This window comes from Myotis myotis, unplaced genomic scaffold (genome assembly GCF_014108235.1).
Source record: "Myotis myotis isolate mMyoMyo1 unplaced genomic scaffold, mMyoMyo1.p scaffold_m19_p_19, whole genome shotgun sequence".
In the NCBI taxonomy this organism is placed as follows: Eukaryota; Metazoa; Chordata; class Mammalia; order Chiroptera; family Vespertilionidae; genus Myotis; species Myotis myotis.
This window is the reverse complement of record NW_023416323.1, coordinates 39,787,662-39,807,197: the sequence shown is the minus strand read 5'-3', so window position 1 is coordinate 39,807,197 and position 19,536 is coordinate 39,787,662. Positions and strand designations below refer to the sequence as shown.

The 19,536-nt window shown below is 36.2% G+C and overlaps 1 protein-coding gene across 8 annotated transcripts in view; it reads left to right on the top strand.

The window, feature by feature from the left end:
- CHD9 (chromodomain helicase DNA binding protein 9) overlaps positions 1 to 19,536 on the top strand; it is a 111,270-nt gene that overhangs the window by 20,089 nt on the left and 71,645 nt on the right. For 4 of the 8 annotated variants that reach the window (XM_036346601.1, XM_036346600.1, XM_036346599.1 and 1 more), the window contains one exon: positions 17,056 to 17,387. In XM_036346601.1, the coding sequence (XP_036202494.1) occupies positions 17,056 to 17,387 (332 nt within the window). Of the gene's footprint in view, positions 1 to 4,747; positions 4,779 to 15,579; positions 15,922 to 16,005; positions 16,284 to 17,055; positions 17,388 to 19,536 lie in introns of those variants that run through there. The other 4 variants (XM_036346605.1, XM_036346604.1, XM_036346607.1 and 1 more) reach the window with 3 other exon arrangements.

Here is a 19,536-nt window from a genome sequence, read left to right as displayed (position 1 = left end):
CTGTCTTATGTTTAAGTCCTTCATCCATTTTGAGTTTATCTTTGTGTATGGTGTAAGTTGGTGGTCTAGTTTCATATATTCATTTATTTTTATCTCTTTTTAGAGCAAAGGAATTTTGAGAGACTAATACTATAAACCTTTCATTGTTCTGTTATTAAAATACTTTCTACTATTTTGTAATGCAAAAATCTTTTCATTTGTATCTTGTTTGGGAAGTGGAAATTACATGGATCACTGTGATCTCAATGTAAATTATAATTAATGTACAAGTTCTATAGCAGTAAAAAGTATTATGTGGGATAGCTGAAATAGCAATCAAAACAGGAAATAGAATTTTGGGATATACATAATTATTTATAATTTCTTGTTGGCGTTTTTTCTCTGAATTTTACTTTAAAATACTATTTGAAAAAAAATTAAATACTACTTGAAGCACATTTAAAATATTGGTTTTTTTTCTGATTAAGAAATTTAATATGTTTATTATTTTAAAAATTGGACCACATAGAAAACAAACAGATGAAAAATAAGTTATTTGTAATATCACTACCAAAAGATAACACTCTTGACATTTTAGTGTGTACTTTTCCAATGAGATTTGTTGTCTGTCTCGCTTCTCCCCTGTACCTACATATTTTGTTCATTTTTAAGAAACAAAGTTAGAATCATAGAGTTCATGCTGTTTGGAAATGTGTGGAATATTAACTAGTTCTAATGATCTTTATGAAACTCTGTACTGCTGTTTTGTAGAAGAGTTGAGCTCTGCATTGCCTTCCAGGAAACAGAGTAACAGAAAGTAGTCGTTCGCAATAGCTTTAAGGCTGTTAGTCTGTGGCGTGCATACTTAGGGTGAGAGGTGAACAGGAAGGAACTTCCAAGGGTGAGGAAGAGGCATCTGTTGGTGAGAAATTAGTGGATTAGTACAGTATGCAAAGAGCATGAGATTCAAGTCAAACTTCACAGTGGTTCTTTAAATACAAATTTTGTTGTATTTAATTTGATTGGTGAGGTGTACTTCCAGATCCCTTAGTACTACATAGTTATTTACTTATTATAATGTCTGAAATTGAAAATAATGTGTTAGGGGCCACTGAGCCATTAACTTTATTCCTATAATAACATGAGCATAAAGTTTCTTTGAAATACTTACATGGGTGATCAGGTTTCTTTGGGTAATAGGACTGAAATGATTTTGAATTATGGAATTATTTTAATACAAGATGGTGTGGGTAATATATGGACAAATGTAGTAAGCACACAGTTAGGAGGAGGCTTGGACTGTACTTTTCAGTTTAATAAAATCTGGTAATTTGCTGTAGTCAACTATGCAAATATTACCTTGCACATTTATTATGCAAGTAATACCTTACAAATTATGCAAGGAGTGTATAGGTGTGAATTTTATTATATATCTGTGTTTTGGAAATGTTGCATTTTTACTGCTTTTATTTGTTCATTACTTACTAAATATCTACCGGATGTAAGAGATTATGCTGGGCACTGAGGTTCGAAAATGAATAAGACGATCCTTAGCCTTTGAACTCAAATTAAAAATTGCCCTACTTCCCCATTGGTCTGTATTAGAATTTCAGAGCTGTTCTCTGCATTTCTGATTCAATTTCAGTTGTCAGTTTCTAGCACTTTCACTTAACCCTCCAGCTTAGTGTTTTGGAATGAGTGATTTGACCCATCTATTTAAAAGTAGGTTTTCTTCTAAGTTTCTAGATTAGCTTTTTGTTTCATAATGTTTTGATAGTCTCTAATTATTTGATTATTCAGATACATATTATATCATGTACATATAATATACAACTAAGGTCCAATTGCTTTTGTAAATGGCAGAGCCAAGAAAGCAGGGCCTTTTCTTTTGAGCTACTTAAATTAATTATAAACTAAGTCTATTCTCTGTGTCATTTCCGAGTCTGATTCTATTGGTTGATTCCTACCCCCTCTCATGCCCAATGTAGGTTGGTATATTCCTGCTTTTTTTGCATGCTAGAAAATTTTTGAATGGATGGTACAAATTGTGAGTTTTTTCGTTGTTGAGTGATGCAACGTTTTACATTCCAGACATATTCTTGAGTTTTGTTTTGGAACACAGTTTCTTGGAAATTGGTTTATCTTGGTAAGATCTGTTTTTGAAACTTCATTAGGCTGGACTAGACCAGTGTATAGCCTAAGGCTAATGTCCTCCCACTGCTGCCACCATAGCCATGTTTTCTGTCCAGTGCCCTGTGAAATAGAAGGTTTTTCACTATGGCTGATGGAAAGATGTACTATTCCTGGCCCTAGTGAGGTCTCAGCTCCTTTCAGGCGGTTTGTTTCCTGGGCCTTGGGTAGTCTCTTTACAAACTGGTAGTGCTGATTAGTTACTTATCTGAAGCCTCAAGAGGGGACCTTCTGAAGATCTCTGGAGGTCTTTCCTGTGAAGCTCTCTCCCCTCCAGACCTTGCCCGGAAACTAGCCTCCTTGGCTTCCCTGGACTTCAAGTCTGTCTCTTCTACTCAGGGGTGCTGTGACATTTCACCTGGGGTTCTGCTCTCCTTGTTCTGCAGCTGAAAAACACGCTCCTTGTCAGCCCTGCTCATTTGCATCCATTCTCTTAGGGATCACTGTCATGGGTTGCCTGATGTCCAGTGTCTAAAAACTATTGTTTTATATGTTTTGTTTGATTTTTCAGTTGTTTCAAGACTGAAGGTAAATCCAGTTTCTGTTAATCCATCTTGGCCCATATTAATGATTGTATAATCCTATCTAATAAAGAGGGAATATGCTAATTGACCCTCACACCATTGCAAAGATGATGGCGCCCACAGCCAATAAGGAGGGAATATGCTAATTGACTGCCCCACCCCCAAAAATGACAGCACCCACAGCCAATAAGGAGGGAATATGCTAATTGACTGTCCTGCCCTCAAAGATGGCAGCACCCACAGCCACAGATGGCGGTGCCCAGAACCCTCAGCCCCGCTGGGGCGGCAGGTGCACAGCCTGCTTCCAGAAACCCCTAGTCCTTTCAGCGCCCCCAGCTGCCCCGGGTTGGCCCGAGGCACAGGTAAGCCTCGGATGGTGATACCCAGCCTCCCAGGGCCACCCGAGGCTCAGGTAACCAGGGCCGGCCGAGGCTTGCGCTGCTGGCAGTGGCAGCAGGAGAGGTGTGATGGGGGCATCCCTTCCCCTGATCGCCAGGTCGCCTCCTGCCCCTGAGGGCAGGCCGGGCTGAGGGACCCCCCTCCAGTGCATAAATTTTCATGCACTGGGACTCTAGTCTATATATATAAAAGCCTAAGCTACCGTTTGTTAGCTATGATGCACACTGGTCACCAGGGGGCAGACATTCAATGCACAGGCATGGAAACATGGAACAGACTGATGAGTCTCAGAGGGAAGGGGGGAGGGTGGGGGATGGGAAGAGATAAACCAAAGATCTTATATGCATACTAGAGGCGTCATGCAGCGGGGTCCCTCAGCCTGGCCTATGGTGATCAGGCCAAAACCAGCAGTCTGACATCCCCCAAGGGGTCCCGGATTGTGAGAGGGGGCAGGCCAGGCTGAGGGACCCCACCGGTGCACAAATCCATAATTTATTATGTAGAATACCATAATTTATTTAACCAGCTTATTTTGGAGGATGAATATCTTTCCAGATAAAGTATGCTTCTATGATTAGACAGATTCTTAGAAAATCAAGGTAAATGTACAGACTTTCCTTTGAAAATTTGTATAATTATGAATAACTAGAGGCTTAGTGCACAAATTTGTAAACTGGCAGGGTCCCTCTGCCTGGCCTGCAGGGATTGGGCTGAAACCAGATCTTCAACATCCCCTGGGAGGTCCTGGATTGCGAGAGGGCGGTTCTCAGGTGATGCACCCTGGAATCGGGCTCCCTCCTCATCTGAAAACTGCTGCTGCCAAGTGACTGCAGCTTGGCAGCTCCTGTGTTGAGTGTCTGCCCCCTGGTGGTTATTGTGTATTATAGCTACTGGCCAGTTGGCCAGTTAACCAGTTGGCGGGTTGGCTGATTGCTTAGGCTTTTATATATATAGATAAGTACAAATAAATCATGAATATTCAGCAGCTATACTCATGTTTATGACTTTACATATATTTTCTCATTTAATCTTCAGAACAAGTCGGAGGTAGATATTATCATCTAATGTTTTTACAGATAAAGGCTTGAAGGATAGGATGGTTAAATGCTTGCTCAGGGTCAGACACCTGGTAAATGGCACACCAAGGATTCAGATGTAAGCAGTAGGACTCTGGAGCCTACATCACCCTCTGTTGCCTTAGAGCAGTGGTTCTCAACCTGTGGGTTGCGACCCCTTTGGGGGTCGAAAGACCCTTTCACAGGGGTCGCCTAAAACCATCGGAAAACACATATATAATGACATATTGTTTTTGTGATTAATCACTATGCTTTAATTATGTTCAATTTGTAACAATGAAAATACATCCTGCATATCAGATATTTACATGACGATTCATAACAGTAGCAAAATTACAGTTATGAATTAGCAACGAAAATAACTTTATGGTTGGGGGTCACCACAACATGAGGAACTGTATTAAAGGGTCGTGGCATTAGGAAGGTTGAGAACCGCTGCCTTAGAGTGTGTGAATATTGAAGCTGGACATGATCTACAGCCAGATATCAGTTACTTAATACTGTTGCAACAAATTATCACAAATTTGGTGTCTTTAAAGAACACAAACTTATCTTACAGCCCTAGAAGTCAGAAGTCTGAAATGGATCTCACAATGAGGCGTTGGCAGGGGTACGTTACTTTCTGGAAGTCTAGGAGAGAACTCATTTTCTTGCTTTTGCCAGTTTATGGAGACTGCCCACATTCTGCACTTGTGGCTCCCTTCTGTCTTCAACTCCAGCATGGCTGATAGAGTCATCCTCTCATTACATGACTCTCTTCCGCCTTCATTACGTGACTCTTATCCGCCTTTTTCTTCCACCTATCCTTGAGATAATCTAGGATAAGCTCCCTCCATTTTAAGGTCAGCTGATTAACAACCTTAATTCTATCTGCAATCTGAATTCCCCTTTGCTATGTAATTTAACATTCACGGATTTGGGGGATTAGGCAGTTGATGTCTTTGGGGGCCATTATTCTGCCTCTAAGCCATGAGGCCAATTAGAAAATATTTAACTAAAGAATTAACAAGGGACTGTTTTATGATTTTATGACTTCACATTATAAAAAAACATGTTTGAGTATCTTATCTTTTAGCAGAAAAATAATTTCTGCTCAGTCTTTTCTCTCTGCTTCTCATACTAGGAATTGTCTAGTGGTCTAGAGTGAAATGATTGGAGTTGGGCTATTTGGACCTTATGGTTTCAGATTTCTCAATAATGTATACTTAAGTGATTTAAATAAAAACAATTTTTTGGAGGATAAAACTCCCACAAAATTTTCATTTATTCAACAATTGTTTGGTAAACCCCAGCCCTATGCCAGGCATTGTGCTAGGTACTTTCTAAAATATATTTTTATTGACTTCAGAGAGGAAGGGAGAGGGAGAGAGAGATAGAAACATCAATGATGAGAGAGAATCACTGATTGGCTGCCTTCTGCATGCCCCCCCGGGCATGTGCCCTTGACTGGAATCGAATCTGGGACCCTTTGGTCCGAAGGCCGACGCTCTATCCACTGAGCCGAACCAGCTAGGGCTGCTAGGTACTTTTTATATGTCAACACATTTTATCCTCACAATAATCTTATGATGTTACTGGTGATATCTTAATTTATAAATAAAGAAACCAGATTCAAGGTACAATAGCTTATAAGTCACAGACCCAAGACTTGAACACAGATTTGAGAAAAGCAGGTATTGAGAAAAGATAACAAAGTTATGATTTTGTAATACATAATTTAGTATTTTTACTTAATTGTTTAAATAATTATTTATATAATGTTATAAAATAATTTTATAATTTCAAGTTAAATCATAGTCATCTTAGATATTGAAGTATTTCAGGAATCATCACTATTTTTTTAAATCAGGTAATCTGATTTCCAAAGTGTTAACTGTATTTTATTTTAAAAAACGCTATCAACTCTTAAATTATATCATATGCTTTCAGCACTTTCTTCATGTTACTCATGCGGTTGTATCGCTTACTGAATTGAGCCATAATGACTCAGAAGTTGAATGCATGAGTTTTTGTCATCAGACAAATAAGCTGTTTGTGAAAGAGAGGAATTAGGTCGTTTTCATCTTTGTTTTTGGCATCAGCCATTTGTTTCTCAGTTCCAGTGTTGGACAGTTAACCTTTTGAAAGTGGGCTTTCATGTGTAAGTCTCTTTGATAAAGTGGAACAAACACTGAATTTAGAGTCAGGTGAACTGGGTTCAAGTCTCGACCCTGCCATTTACCATGATAGTGGTCTTAGGCAAGGTACCGTCTCTGCAGTTTTCTCATCTGTAATGTGTATTTCTATATTGCTGGCATTTCTGATTAGTAAATGTGATAATGAACAATGAATTTGAAAGTGCTTTATAAATTATAAAGTCAGCTTGTTGTTTAATAATGATTTCTTGCTCTAAGTTGTTTTTAAACATTTATTTTTAGAAATAGAAGGAACTTTAATCATTAATCAAGTTTTAAATAGTTTACAGTTGTAGAGGCCCAGATATCTGTGTAGTCTATGTAGCTTTTTAGTGACATAGCATAAAAGAGATTCCCTAATCCTAGTTCCTTTTTATCCTTTTTCTTACATAACTGTTTCTTAACTCATTTTTGTGCAGGCTTGTCCTAATATTTCTGAGCCGCAGGAAAAGAGTACAAATGGAACCTCTCATACTGTATGTCAAAATATTTAAATGTTGTATATAAAGCCAGTAAACTCTTAAATATGTTCTATCCTTCTTTCTTGACAAACAGAAGTGCTGGTTTGGATTTAGAATTATTGGACTCTCTGGAGTCCCACATCCAGAGTGTGGCAGAAGTGGGCCATTTACATTCCATTTCTACCCCAGTTCCATCCTGCACCTCCAGGGGCCTCTGACCACATGTGGACTCCTCCGCCTACATAGCCAAGCTCCACCTTTCTCTCACTATCTCTCTGGCCTACGCATGTGCATACGAGCAATACATATTCCTTGCCAAACAAGGAATTCCTTGAGAGAACAAATCTAGGGAGTAGATATAGACCCAGGCAGCCTCTGCAAGTGGGTGTGAGACTGTGTCAGGCGGAGAATTCCCGTGCACCTGGAGCATGTTCTAGGAGAGCGAGGAGTAGTACATTCTTTTGGCGCTGGGGAAGGGTCATTTTTTAAAAATTAGTAATTAACCTTGGCATACAATTTTTTGCCTATTCTCTTATTGTCAGGATGTCCTTTGAAGAGCATTGATCTATCTGTAAACAGCTATGAGTTCCCCCTCTGTCATTCTTAGAATCTGTTACCTTACCTTTGTTTTAATGTGCCTTCTAAACTTATTTTTTCTTCAGGGAAAATGTTGGCTAAGACTGGGGTAAGTTAAAGGGATTTAGCATAATTTGAAAAAGACAAGTGAGTTGCTAAGGATCTTTTAGATTTTTTTTACCCTAGCCGGTTTGGCTCTGTGGATGGAGCATTGGCCTGTGGACTGAAGGGTCCCAAGTTCAATTATAGTCAAAGGCATGTACCTCGGTTGCAGGCTCTTCCCTCGCCCAGGCCCTGGTCAGGGGTGTGCAGGAGGCAACCAGTCTATGTGTTTCTCTCATATTGATATTTCTCTCTGTCTTTCCCTCTCTCTTCCACTCTTATCTAAAAATCAATGGAAAAATATCCTCAGGTGAGGATTTAAAAAAAAAAAGATTTTTTTTTTATCTTGAAGTGAAAGAAGAATGAGAAAGATTATAAATATTTGAAAGCTATTTTAGTAATAAACATTTAAATGTATAGTAATTTGAACTATAAAGAAAAATATCTACCCTAATTAAATGAAAAAATGAATTTATTTTTATAATTATTTTAAATGAAATTTTATACATACATATCCTTAATTCTATTAATAAAACATTAAATGTATTAAAATACCACTAAGTCCATCCTGCATATCAGATATTTACATTACGATTCATAACAGTAGCAACATTACAGTTATGAAGTAGCAACGAAAATAATTTTATGGTTGGGTCACAACATGAGGAACTGTATTTAAAGGGCCAGAAGGTTGAGAACCACTGATCTTAGAGGCATAGTTCATAAACACTGAGGAAGGAAGGGGACGCAATGGAATAGTTATAGTATATATGTTTGTTTATTTTTTTATTTTTATTTTTTTAAATATTTTTTTAAATATATTTTATTGATTTTTAACAGAGAGGAAGGGAGAGAGAGAGTTAGAAACATCGATGAGAGAGAAACATTGATCAGCCGCCTCCTGCACATCTCCCACTGGGGATGTGCCCGCAACCCAGGCACATGCCCTTGACCGGAATCGAACCTGGGACCCTTCAGTCCGCAGGCTGACGCTCTATCCACTGAGCCAAACCGGTTTCGGCATGTTTGTTTATTTTTAATTTTTTTTAAAAAAATATATTTTATTGAATTTTTACAGAGAGGAAGGGAGAGGGATAGAGAGTTAGAAACATCGATGAGAGAGAAGCATCGATCAGCTGCCTCCTGCACACCCCCAACTGGGGATGTGCCCGCAACCAAGGTACATGCCCTTGACCGGAATCGAACCTGGGACCCTTGAGTCCGCAGGCCGACGCTCTATCCACTGAGCCAAACCGATTAGGGCTATTTTTAAATATTTTTATTGAATTCAGAAAGGAAGGGAGAGAGAGAGAGAGAAACAGCAATGAACGAGAATCATTGATTGACTGCCTCTTGCATGCCCCCTACTGGGGATCGAGCCTGCAATCTGGGCATGTGCCCTCGACTAGAATCAAACCTGGGACCCTTCAGTCCTCAGGCTCTATCCACTGAGCCAAATCAGCTAGGACTATCCCTGTTTATTTAAATGACAGATTTAAAATAAAAAGCAAATACTATATCTATTTAATCTTGTTTCATGGTTCTTAATTTTCTCTATTAAAATATTGCATAATTAAACTTTAATAATAAAATAAAATAGTAACTTTGGTTAAGCAGCCTTGGGTTTAAAACTCCTTTCTGCTACTTACCAACCATGTAACCTTAATGGCTATTCACTGAATTGATGGCTCACAGTTTAAAAACATTCTTAGATAATCAGACCATCAAGAATAATGATGGCCTATTACTAGATGGAATCACCTTGAAAATATTGCACCTGAACAGATATAATCTGAGAGGTGCAGAGTACTCACTTACATGGGATGATGAACAGACTGGGTCATATAGTCTAACTGGTGCAAATGTTTTCCAGTAGGGAAACTTATTAAGCCATAGTAGGTAGATAGGTTATTTCCTCAGAGGAAGCTGAGGCCCAAGTAAATGATGAAACTGGAATTAGAACCCAGGGCAAGCTGACTCAGAAACTTCCCTTAATCATAATATTATCTTTTGAACTAGAGGCCTGGTGCATGACATCGTGCACGGGTAGGGTCCCTAGGCCTGGTGGGTGATCAGGGCCAATCAGGTTCCCCACCTTCTGGCTTCCTCCTTTCCTCGATCCCTCAGCGCCCCCCATACCCCAGGGAGACTTTGCATATTAGCCTTTTATATATGTTTTGAATAGCTTTCAGTGTCATGGGTAATTTAGGGACTGATGAATTCAATATATTTACTAATAGTATTGTCAGTCAATAGTGAACTGGGTAAGGTTTGTGGTTTTAAAAACATACTTGTGTTTGGATGCAATAGATGAACTTTTGAACAATACAGCATTAAAAAAGCAACACAAACTGATATACAATAACAGATGGTTGAATATTACATGTTTTTATTTCATGTATGACCTTTTCATAAACAAATTTGTCATCCAGTATTCAGGTATATTTATTGGAATCACTTTGCAAACTTTGATATAAAAATCTGATCCTGTTACTTCTCTATATGTGATTATTTACTAATTCCTTAATTCTTTCAGCATAAAGTCCAGATATTTTAGTACTAGAGGCCTGATGCATGAAATTCATGCAAGAGTAGGCCTTCCTTCTCCCGGCTGCTAGTACTGGCTTCCCTCTGGCACCCGGGTCCTGGGCTTCCCTCTGGCATCTGGGACCCAGGCTTCCCTCACAGCCCCGGCTTCATCCGGAAGGACATCTGGTCTAATTAGCATATTACACTTTTATTATTATAGATGATTTATGACACTTGATAATCTAACCCATTGCTTTTCAGTCTTCATTGCTTATCATTCTTCCATCATGCATCCAGCTTTCTTGTCCAGCTAATCACCACTTCATCTGTAAATATTTCAATTTATATATCTAATAACACAAAGATTTTTGTATTTAAGACAACACAAAATCAGTTTCACACCGAAAAAATAACTATACTTCCTTCATAATCAAATAGCCAAAGTTGAAATTTCCCTTGTAGTTTAGTAAATGTATTTTTACAGTTAATGTGTTCAGGTTGAAATTAAAAGAAGGGCCACATTGTATTTTTTAAAGCTTTTATTTGTTTTATAAAAAAAAAAGGGGGGGGCACATACTATAGTTGGTTGATATGTATTTTAAGTGGCCCTTTTTTTCTTCTATTTGTTATTATTTTGGCATTACATTTAGTCTTAAGTCTCTTTTAATCTATAGTTCTGAACACTTCTTTGTTTTGTTTTTTACAATTTCTTTGCTGAAGAAACAGAGCCACTTACAGAGTTTCCCACATTCTGGATATTGTGGATTACAACACATTCCTTTCTCTCTCTGTGTTTCCTGTAAGTCATGTAATAAATTTTATTTTAAAAAAATACAGAACTTTTATGAGACTCTACTATTTGCCTAACCTGCTCTGTAGATGATTAAGATAAAGCAATACTTTTTGTAGTATTACCTTTTTAATGTAAGATTCAAGATTTACGATACTAAAAAAATTAATGTTGTGATTAGCTACAAGTAGAAACCTGTGTACTACACAAGTCACAAGATGAAAATAAGCTGTTTATTGTGAACATGGCAGTTTACAGATGTGAAGAAAGTGAAGTAAAATAATTGCTTCACTTCCATCAAAAACTCTGAAAGCAAATCTAAGAGTAAAACTCAGAAGAAGACTGACAGATTTATAATACACTCTTGAATCAATTTTTGCCCCTTTTCTCTTTAAAAGCAAGTCTTTATTGGTAGCTTGTGGGGGGAAATCATGTGCAATAAATAAAAAACAAAAGAAGTCACCACACTAATGTTTGACACATTACTGAGATTAACTACAAATTTATTGTTTTTGGAAGACTGGTTTAATATGAATTTTTAACTAGATAATTATGATGGTTCTTCTTTAGGAGATTAAAAGCTAGCACACTGGCTTGCCATAAACAGTTTAAGGGAGCTAAAATGCCTTGTAAGTTAGCTTTATAATCTCACATTACTTTGAGATATTTACTTTGCTTTTGACTGCAGAGTGCTTAACCCTTTCCTGTCACCACTTTTTCCTGATCCTCATCTTCCCAGTCTTGTAGTTTCTTTTTTCCTCATTAGCTCCTCTTCATCTGCTAGCTCCTTAAACTTTTGGTTGTGGGGTTTCACTAGTGTTTTTCTTCGGTTACTTTCTCTGCATTGTGTGTTCAAGGCTGGCTGTGTCTTTCCTGTTTTACATTCTCTTCTAATGGAACCTCCATTCACCTGGTCCTCCAGGCCTGACGCCTGAGAGGTCTGTCTCCTGAGAAAGCTTGGAAGATGTTTAGCTACAGTGCAGTTTTATCTATGTTGTTGAAACCTCCTTGTGCTGTGTTTTATTCTTATTAAGGAATTATACCTTTAAATTATTTGAGACCTTTTATTCCTTCATATTTTAAAATATGTGAAGTAGAACTTCTTTTTTTCCTATCTACTTTTTCCCCAAGAGAGGAAGCTGTGCTCTCCATAGATGTGTAGCAGCCATGTGATCATTCTCCTTTTTTGAGTTTGTAATTTCCACTTAAAGTCCACACACTGGTAATTTAATAATTTTTAGTATTTGTATACAACTAAAATATTTAAAATTGATGAATTCCCCAGTGTGGGGGTAGAGTACGTGGGAAAATTATTCCACCATGAGGGAAGAGACCTGAGTCCTCACTCAGATTTTAACACCTCTGGTTTCTTGCCAAAATCTCTTTGCTTTGTTCTTTCATGAAGGGAAAGAAGATAACAGGTGATATGAAAACTTTCTGGTTTTGTAAGAGTTAACATTCATAAAGGTTAGATGCCATCCTTTTTCATTCTCTTCTATTTCATTTTTTAATGTTATTCTAACCGCACTAAATTTATATCATGTCTTGCTTTTAGGTCATGACCTGTGGTTTGAAAAACACTCATACCATAAATCCTTGTGTGTCTGCAATATTGTAATGTGTCCAGGTCTTTCATATGTTCCTCCCGGTTGCTTTCAAAATAATTAATATATCACAAGATATCACCTTATGTTTTGCTATAATTTCTTTTTCTTAGAAATTTTGGAGATGATATTAATAGATGTGTCTTCACCTTCTTTTTTACTTTTTCTTAACTTAGCATATAGGTTCTTTGGGACAAAGGCCTTTGCCTTAATTTTAAATTTTAAAAAACTGACATTTTGAGACTGACAACTTTACAGAAAAAAATCACAAGTGAAATACAAAGAAATTCTTTCATTTTGTAAATAATTGTAAAGTACGAGGGTGATGGAACATCACCCTCAAAGACTTTAGTGTATATTTTCTGTGGATAAGAGAATATTTTCTAAGTAACTACAATGGAATCTTAATAAGTGGAAACTTAATACAGCAGGACTGTTGGGACTAAGAAGAAAACAAAACTAAATACAATTAAGTAGTTTGACAGAATATTTTTTTATTATTTTTTAAAATATATTTTATTGATTTTACAGAGAGGGAGGGAGAGGGATAGAGAGTTAGAAACATCAATGAGAGAGAAACATCGATCAGCTGCCTCCTGCACACCTCCTACTAGGGATGTGCCTGCAACCAAGGTACATGCCCTTGACCGGAATCGAACCCGGGACCCTTCAGTCCGCAGGCCAACGCTCTATCCACTGAGCCAAACCAGTTAGGGCAGAATTTTTTTTAAAACTATATTTTATTGATTTTTATACAGAGAGGAAGGGAGAGGGATAGAGAGTTAGAAACATGGATGAGAGAGAAACATCGATCAGCTGCCTCCTGCACACCCCCTACTGGGGATGTGCCCGCAACCAAGGTACATGCCCTTGACCAGAATCGAACCTGGGACCCCTCAGTCCACAGGCTGACGCTCTATCCACTGAGCCACACCGGTCAGGGCATTTGACAGAATTTGAGTAGTGGTTATGTAGGGTAAAGGGAGAAAAAATATAACATTGAAACAAGTCTAGCAGCTACCCTTTTGTATGTTGAACGTATGTGTGAATGGAAAATGTTTAGTTAACACCTCAATGTTGATCTGTAGGAATATAGTTTTAAAATATTGTATTCTAATAGAAGAATATTTAATCATAGATTCCCTGTTGTCTACTATTAAGATTTAATGTTAAGTCATTTAGATTTTGAGTAAAATAATAGAATCTATTGGGAATCTTTACAGAAATGAGAAAACAGCAGATGATTCCCTATCTGGTATTCTAGACCTGTCCTCTCTGAGAATCCAGTTCTAAATTTCCAGTTACTGGAGCTCTCCATTTCAAATTCAGTGTAAAAATAATTAAACTTGCCACACACACATACACACCCTTTATCAACTAGATTTTCTTTTGCCTTCTGTACCAGTTACTTATTCTAGAAACCAAATATTGACTCTCCCTGCTCTTCAGCCATACCCCTCCATATGTAATTGCTTTCTACATCTTGGAAAGGGCAGTGATAAGACCTACATTTCATCCTAGCTTTATTGCTAGTTTCTTTGCAATTTTGAGAAAGTCACTTACTTTTTTCTGTGTTCAAATTAGTCCCTCTAAATTATGGTATTTGAACCAAATATGACATAGTGGTTAAGAGCATGCTTTTCATAATGAGGCTCTCTCTGCCTTTTAATCCCTGCTCAATCATTCAGTAGCTTGTGATCTTGGACATGTCACTTCTCTATGCCTAAGTATCCTCAGCTATCAAATGAGGTTAATAGTAGTACATCTCTCACAGGATTGTTTCAAAGATTAATTGACCTACTATATATGTAATATTAGTAATAGTGCCTGGCACAAAGTAAGGACTAAACAAGTGTTATCTCTTGTATTGTTACGATTTTTTAAATTCTTTGCTCTTAGTTTCTATCATTTTGCAATTCTGCTCTAGAAGTATGTCTCCCATTTGCTACTGTATTGTCACTATAACCCTATTATCACTCAGGATTAAATTAGTTATTACATGCAAAATGCTTAGAATAGTGCCTGGCACTTGATAAAATAAGCACCTGGTAAGCATTCGCCCTTATTATTGGTCATTGTGATTTTTACATAGATGACCTCTCGGGTCATTCAGAACCTATCCTTGCCATTAGTAGTCAGTCCTCTGTCTTTAATTTTCTCTCCTGCTGTCCAGATTGGTCTTTCTAGGACACTGTTCATATAGTATTACTTGGTTTTGAGACTTTCCGATGCCTAAAATGAAAAAAAAAAAATTAAAAAGGATTCTTTGATAGAGATAACAGATGACTTGCCACGACCAAATGAGAAATTAGTATCAATGAAAGAGGTGAACTTAAATTTTAAGCAGTGAAAATTATGTTTCAGATACTTAAGGACACCGCTTACTAAAATAGTCTCAAATTTTTATGGAAGGAAAAGTTGTACTGATGAACAAGTTCAGGTGGACTTGCCTACTTACTTATTTTTAGCAAGGAACTAAAATTAAAAATTTATCTGAAAAACTCAGCAATGCAATTAAAATGGAATATGAGGGGCAAAGGTTAGGAAGATTTTATATTTTTATTTTAGGAAAATTAATGTGTTCACATTTAAGGAAAAATTTGTGTGGTTAGTAATTTTTTATAGACAACTCTGGTGAGTTCACTTTAAAATTCTGTTTAGAATTTAAATGAAAATAGCTTAATTTCTCTATTTTGAAAATAGCATTGTTAGCTTATTGTTAGAAGAATCATAAGAGACCTTATCTAATTTCTTAAAGAGAAGTCACTTGCTATGTGTTCATTTGCATGACCTGCTCTTTAACCCTTTGTTTGCCTTTAGCTATTTTTATATTTGAAATATTTTAGGGTTTCATGAGGAAAAGTATTCTTCTCCAGTAAAAATTGCATTGGGTTTTGTTTTTTAATACCAGTAGCTACATAAAGAAAGCTATTTCACCATCATTTTAGTTTTCAGATGATTTTTAAAAGTCAGGTTTTTAATGTATATTTTTAAAAACTTGGCTGCAGGAAATGGCAGATTGAGAGTTAATGTGTTACATGGAGGGAAGAACAGTCCATTGGGGGTTAAATTGCAGAGTCTAATGGAATAATAACTGGTAGCACCATCTGCTGGCCTACTTCCGCAGAAGGAGTCAGTATTTTTAACGACATCTCTAATATTCATGCTGATGCATTTTGATGCTTTGTGCATGCATTTCTTTCTGTGCTTTGTTGGAATCTGGCTATCTGCTTATAGCTATTGAGGGAACTCAGCTTTTCAGGAGGACTTTACAGCCTTTTTCATATCTAAATAGGATGAACAGTGGAGATAAACTTGCTAAGGCAGAAATGTGTTGATCAGTCACAATGTGTATTTGTGGAGGGGTTGTGCATCTCTTGGTTGCAGCTTGCTAAATAGGCCATTTAGGAATCTTTCAATGCTTTTTTCTTGAGCACTGCCTGGGGTGGTGAAAAAGCAGAGGGCAAGCCTTTGTCTGACGCCAAAAATGTCTTCAGTGAAGAGGCCAAGAGGAAGGGTAAGTGAAAGCCTGAATGAGTGGGAGGAGGAGGGGTTCTTTGGGCTAAAAGGCTAATGGGATTGAATAACCTTCCTTATTACTGGCTGCTGCTGCGGGAGTCGTACTGCATCGCCATCTTGAGCTTGTTGCTGTTTTCTCGAGTCTTGGTTATTTGTTATAGCCTGTAGGCCTTAAGGTGGCATTTTAGTGAGCGATTCTAAGCCTTCCTTCCTCTCCCAGTGCTGCAGCACTGAGATGAAACCTTTGATGAGGCAGGTATAGAAAAGATATCCAGTGAAGCCCACTGGAATCAGCATGAAAATGTGTTTGGAAATTCCTGGTGGTTTTTTCCTTTGCTATAGTCAGAGGCATGTTTACGGGTAAGAACATAACAAAACTGTGATCTATATGTGGATGAATGTGTGTTTAAAAAGGATATTCTTTTAAAAATGCTGTTGATCTGCTTCCTGTGATATTGCTAAATATTAATAATTTTAACATAAAACTATAAAACTTGTTTTTTTTCCTCCCAGAATTGCTTGAGCAAAATAATTGTGATATAGAAAGGGGGGGAGGGACACATTTTAACTCTTTCACGGAAAAACTAAAACTTTCTCTAATTTTAAGTATGGGAATGTTTACTAACTAGCTATGTTGCTGCCTAGATTGCACATTAAAATTATTTCAATGTTTCAGGTTCTAGTTCTATTTTCTTGTAAACCAGAGGCTTTATTTTTCTAACAATTATAATAGGAGTAGCCATTCTGTGTTAAAATTGCTAATTTAAATGTATTAATAATTTTCAGAGTTCTGGAATGAAGAAGAAAGAAAAGACTGTTTAAAAAATTCCAAATGTATAACATATTTACAGGATAAAATTTGAATCAACTAATCAAGAATACTATGAAAAATTCAGTGAATCTGTATTATACTTTTTTAACCTTCATTTTTAAAAGAACTAGTTGAGATTTTTATTTCTTACCTACACTAATTTCTACACTAGCAAAATGTTTTAATTTTCAGTTTGTAACACTCACATATTTGCTCATGTTTGTTACTTCGTTAAGCCTAATTTAAAATATTCAGATATTTATGTTCATTTTTTTTTATGTACCCTGGTATGTTGTATAAATAATATTTTGGTTTCTCTAGCCTCCGTCTTCCAAGAAGAATGATGGTTCTGGGACATACACTAAGTTGCAGAATACCCAGGTGAGGATCATGTCCGAGAAGAAGCAGAGAAAAAAGGTGGAATCAGAAAGCAAGCAAGAAAAGGCCAATCGTATAATATCAGAGGCCATAGCCAAAGCAAAGGAGCGTGGGGAGCGCAATATCCCGCGAGTCATGAGCCCTGAGAACTTTCCTAGCGCTTCAGTTGAAGGCAGAGAGGAGAAGAGAGGCAGAAGGATGAAAGCCAAGCCAAAGGACAAAGAGAGCAAAAAAGCAAGAACTTGTTCTAAGTTAAAAGAGAAGTCAAAAATTGGGTAAGTTGGTTAAGAATCAAATTTAATTCCTTTGATGTGCGTGTGATGAGTTTTCTCCCACTTTGGAGTTTTCAGTTGTTAGAGACTATGTGTACTGTTTCTTTTTTGACTGAATTAGGTAATATTCCAGGATCTACTAAATTTTATCATTCTGTGAACATAGCTTTCTTTTTTAAGTTAATATTAGTAAAAGGAATTTTAAAAGAAAATATTTGTATATCAAACAAAAAGAAAAACAAACAAAACTAAATTCATATTGCTGTTCCAGTTTCAAATTTACTTTCTTTACAGAACATGCATTGAAATTCTTTATAAGATCTTTTAAGCTCTGAGTCATACTCCATTGGGCACCTTATACTTTGGAAACATGAAATACAAAATTTTCTCATAACCTTTCACTAAATGAAATGGCATGAAAACTAAGACTATTTTAATCAACAGTAAGCAGCCCTCTGGCTCTTACGGTCTTTCTTAATTCATGTAATCAAGAGGCCAGGTGAGGATTAATGCTCCAAGAGAAATACAAGGACAAAGAATTGCTCTAGGAGGATATATTAATCCTAAGCATTTTTATTTACAAATTATCTAATACATATTTAAAAAGTAAAATGTAGTAAGTATTATTTGTTCTATATGTATGTTTGTTTTATATGCAAGGGTAAAAACAACCTAAGGTCAATATAGTTTAGAATTGTTTTTGCAGAATATTTGGTCATTTTTGCAGGCTTTATATGAAAAGTATTTACTGTTTTCCTTTTTTCCCCTACGCAAGAAAGTACCAGTAAATAATTCTCTTATTATGGAAATCTTCATTTGCTTAAGAAGTTATTGATACATTATGTAGATATTTAGAACTATCACAGTTTTTTAAAACAAATTAATTCTCAGCATTTTAAATGCAACCACCAAACTGAATTATATTGTTAGGTCCTGATGCCTTTCAGTCCAAACAATTAAATAATATGTGCTCTCTTGCAATAATAGAGTAATAATTAATATTATTGATTTTGTATTTTATTTGCAGATAGCTTAAATAAAATTTTAAAGATAACTTTCCACTACTTGCATACTTAAAGGTTTTGGTACGAAAGTATCTTATTTTTCCAATATTATGTCGAGTTTTAATTTGCGAAACCTCATATTTTAATCCTTTAATGTATTGAAAGTTAACATAATTGAAGTCATAGATCTGGACAACGTTGTGTACCTTTGAAAGGATATTTAAAAACAACACATAAAATGAGGGCATTTTTAGAGAAACTTGAAAAGTTACAGTAAGTTTAAATGGGGGTGGGAGGTAGAGGAAGGGTAGCTATCGGCAAAAGATACCAGAAGTGAGCTGGGCTCAAGAAAAAACAATGTACGTTAGAGGAAATTAGAAACAATTAAATTATAATAGAGAAATGTGGATTTTTTTGAAAGATGTGAAATGATATGGTAGGGAACAGTAATTTATTGCAGTTGAGTGTCTGATTCATTCTGTGGTGTTTATATTTTTGTTCGAAATAGTTTAACAATAAATTATTTTAATATTGCACAGTATTGATCAATTTAGTACTTGTTTTTATAGATAACATTCTTGAAAACACAAACTGATAATTGTACTGGATAGATACTGAGTAGTTGCTAAAAAGTACTGTTGATAGTATAAGACTTTTTTAAAAAACAACATGATTATATTTAATACACAAGTTTAATAACAAAAACATGGTATTTCATTTGCAATGCATGAGAAATGGTTAACATCTTTAGTCATAAACAAGCTCTTAAAAGCCAGTAACGGACACTATAATGCAAGGAAAATGGAAAAAATAAAATGAAATAATGCAAGTGATCATGAGAGTATAGAACTTTTTGATAGAGGAATTTCTAAATTGTAGGCAGGTAAGTAAAATTGAAGCTTGCGTATATATTGTTATTAAGCTGTTAGAGTAAAACTTTATCAAAGCCAATGATTATTTTCATTTTAGAGGAAATGTATAGTTGGAAATGAAATTCATATACCATCTAGTGTTGCTATAATAGTCAATTGAAGTATATCATTTCTGTGCTTTCCAATAAACCATTATATTTTATAATTTTGAACTTGCTAAGTTTTAAATTTTTGTGTGAAGAGTCATTTATATAGCTTGGTTACATATTTTAATTC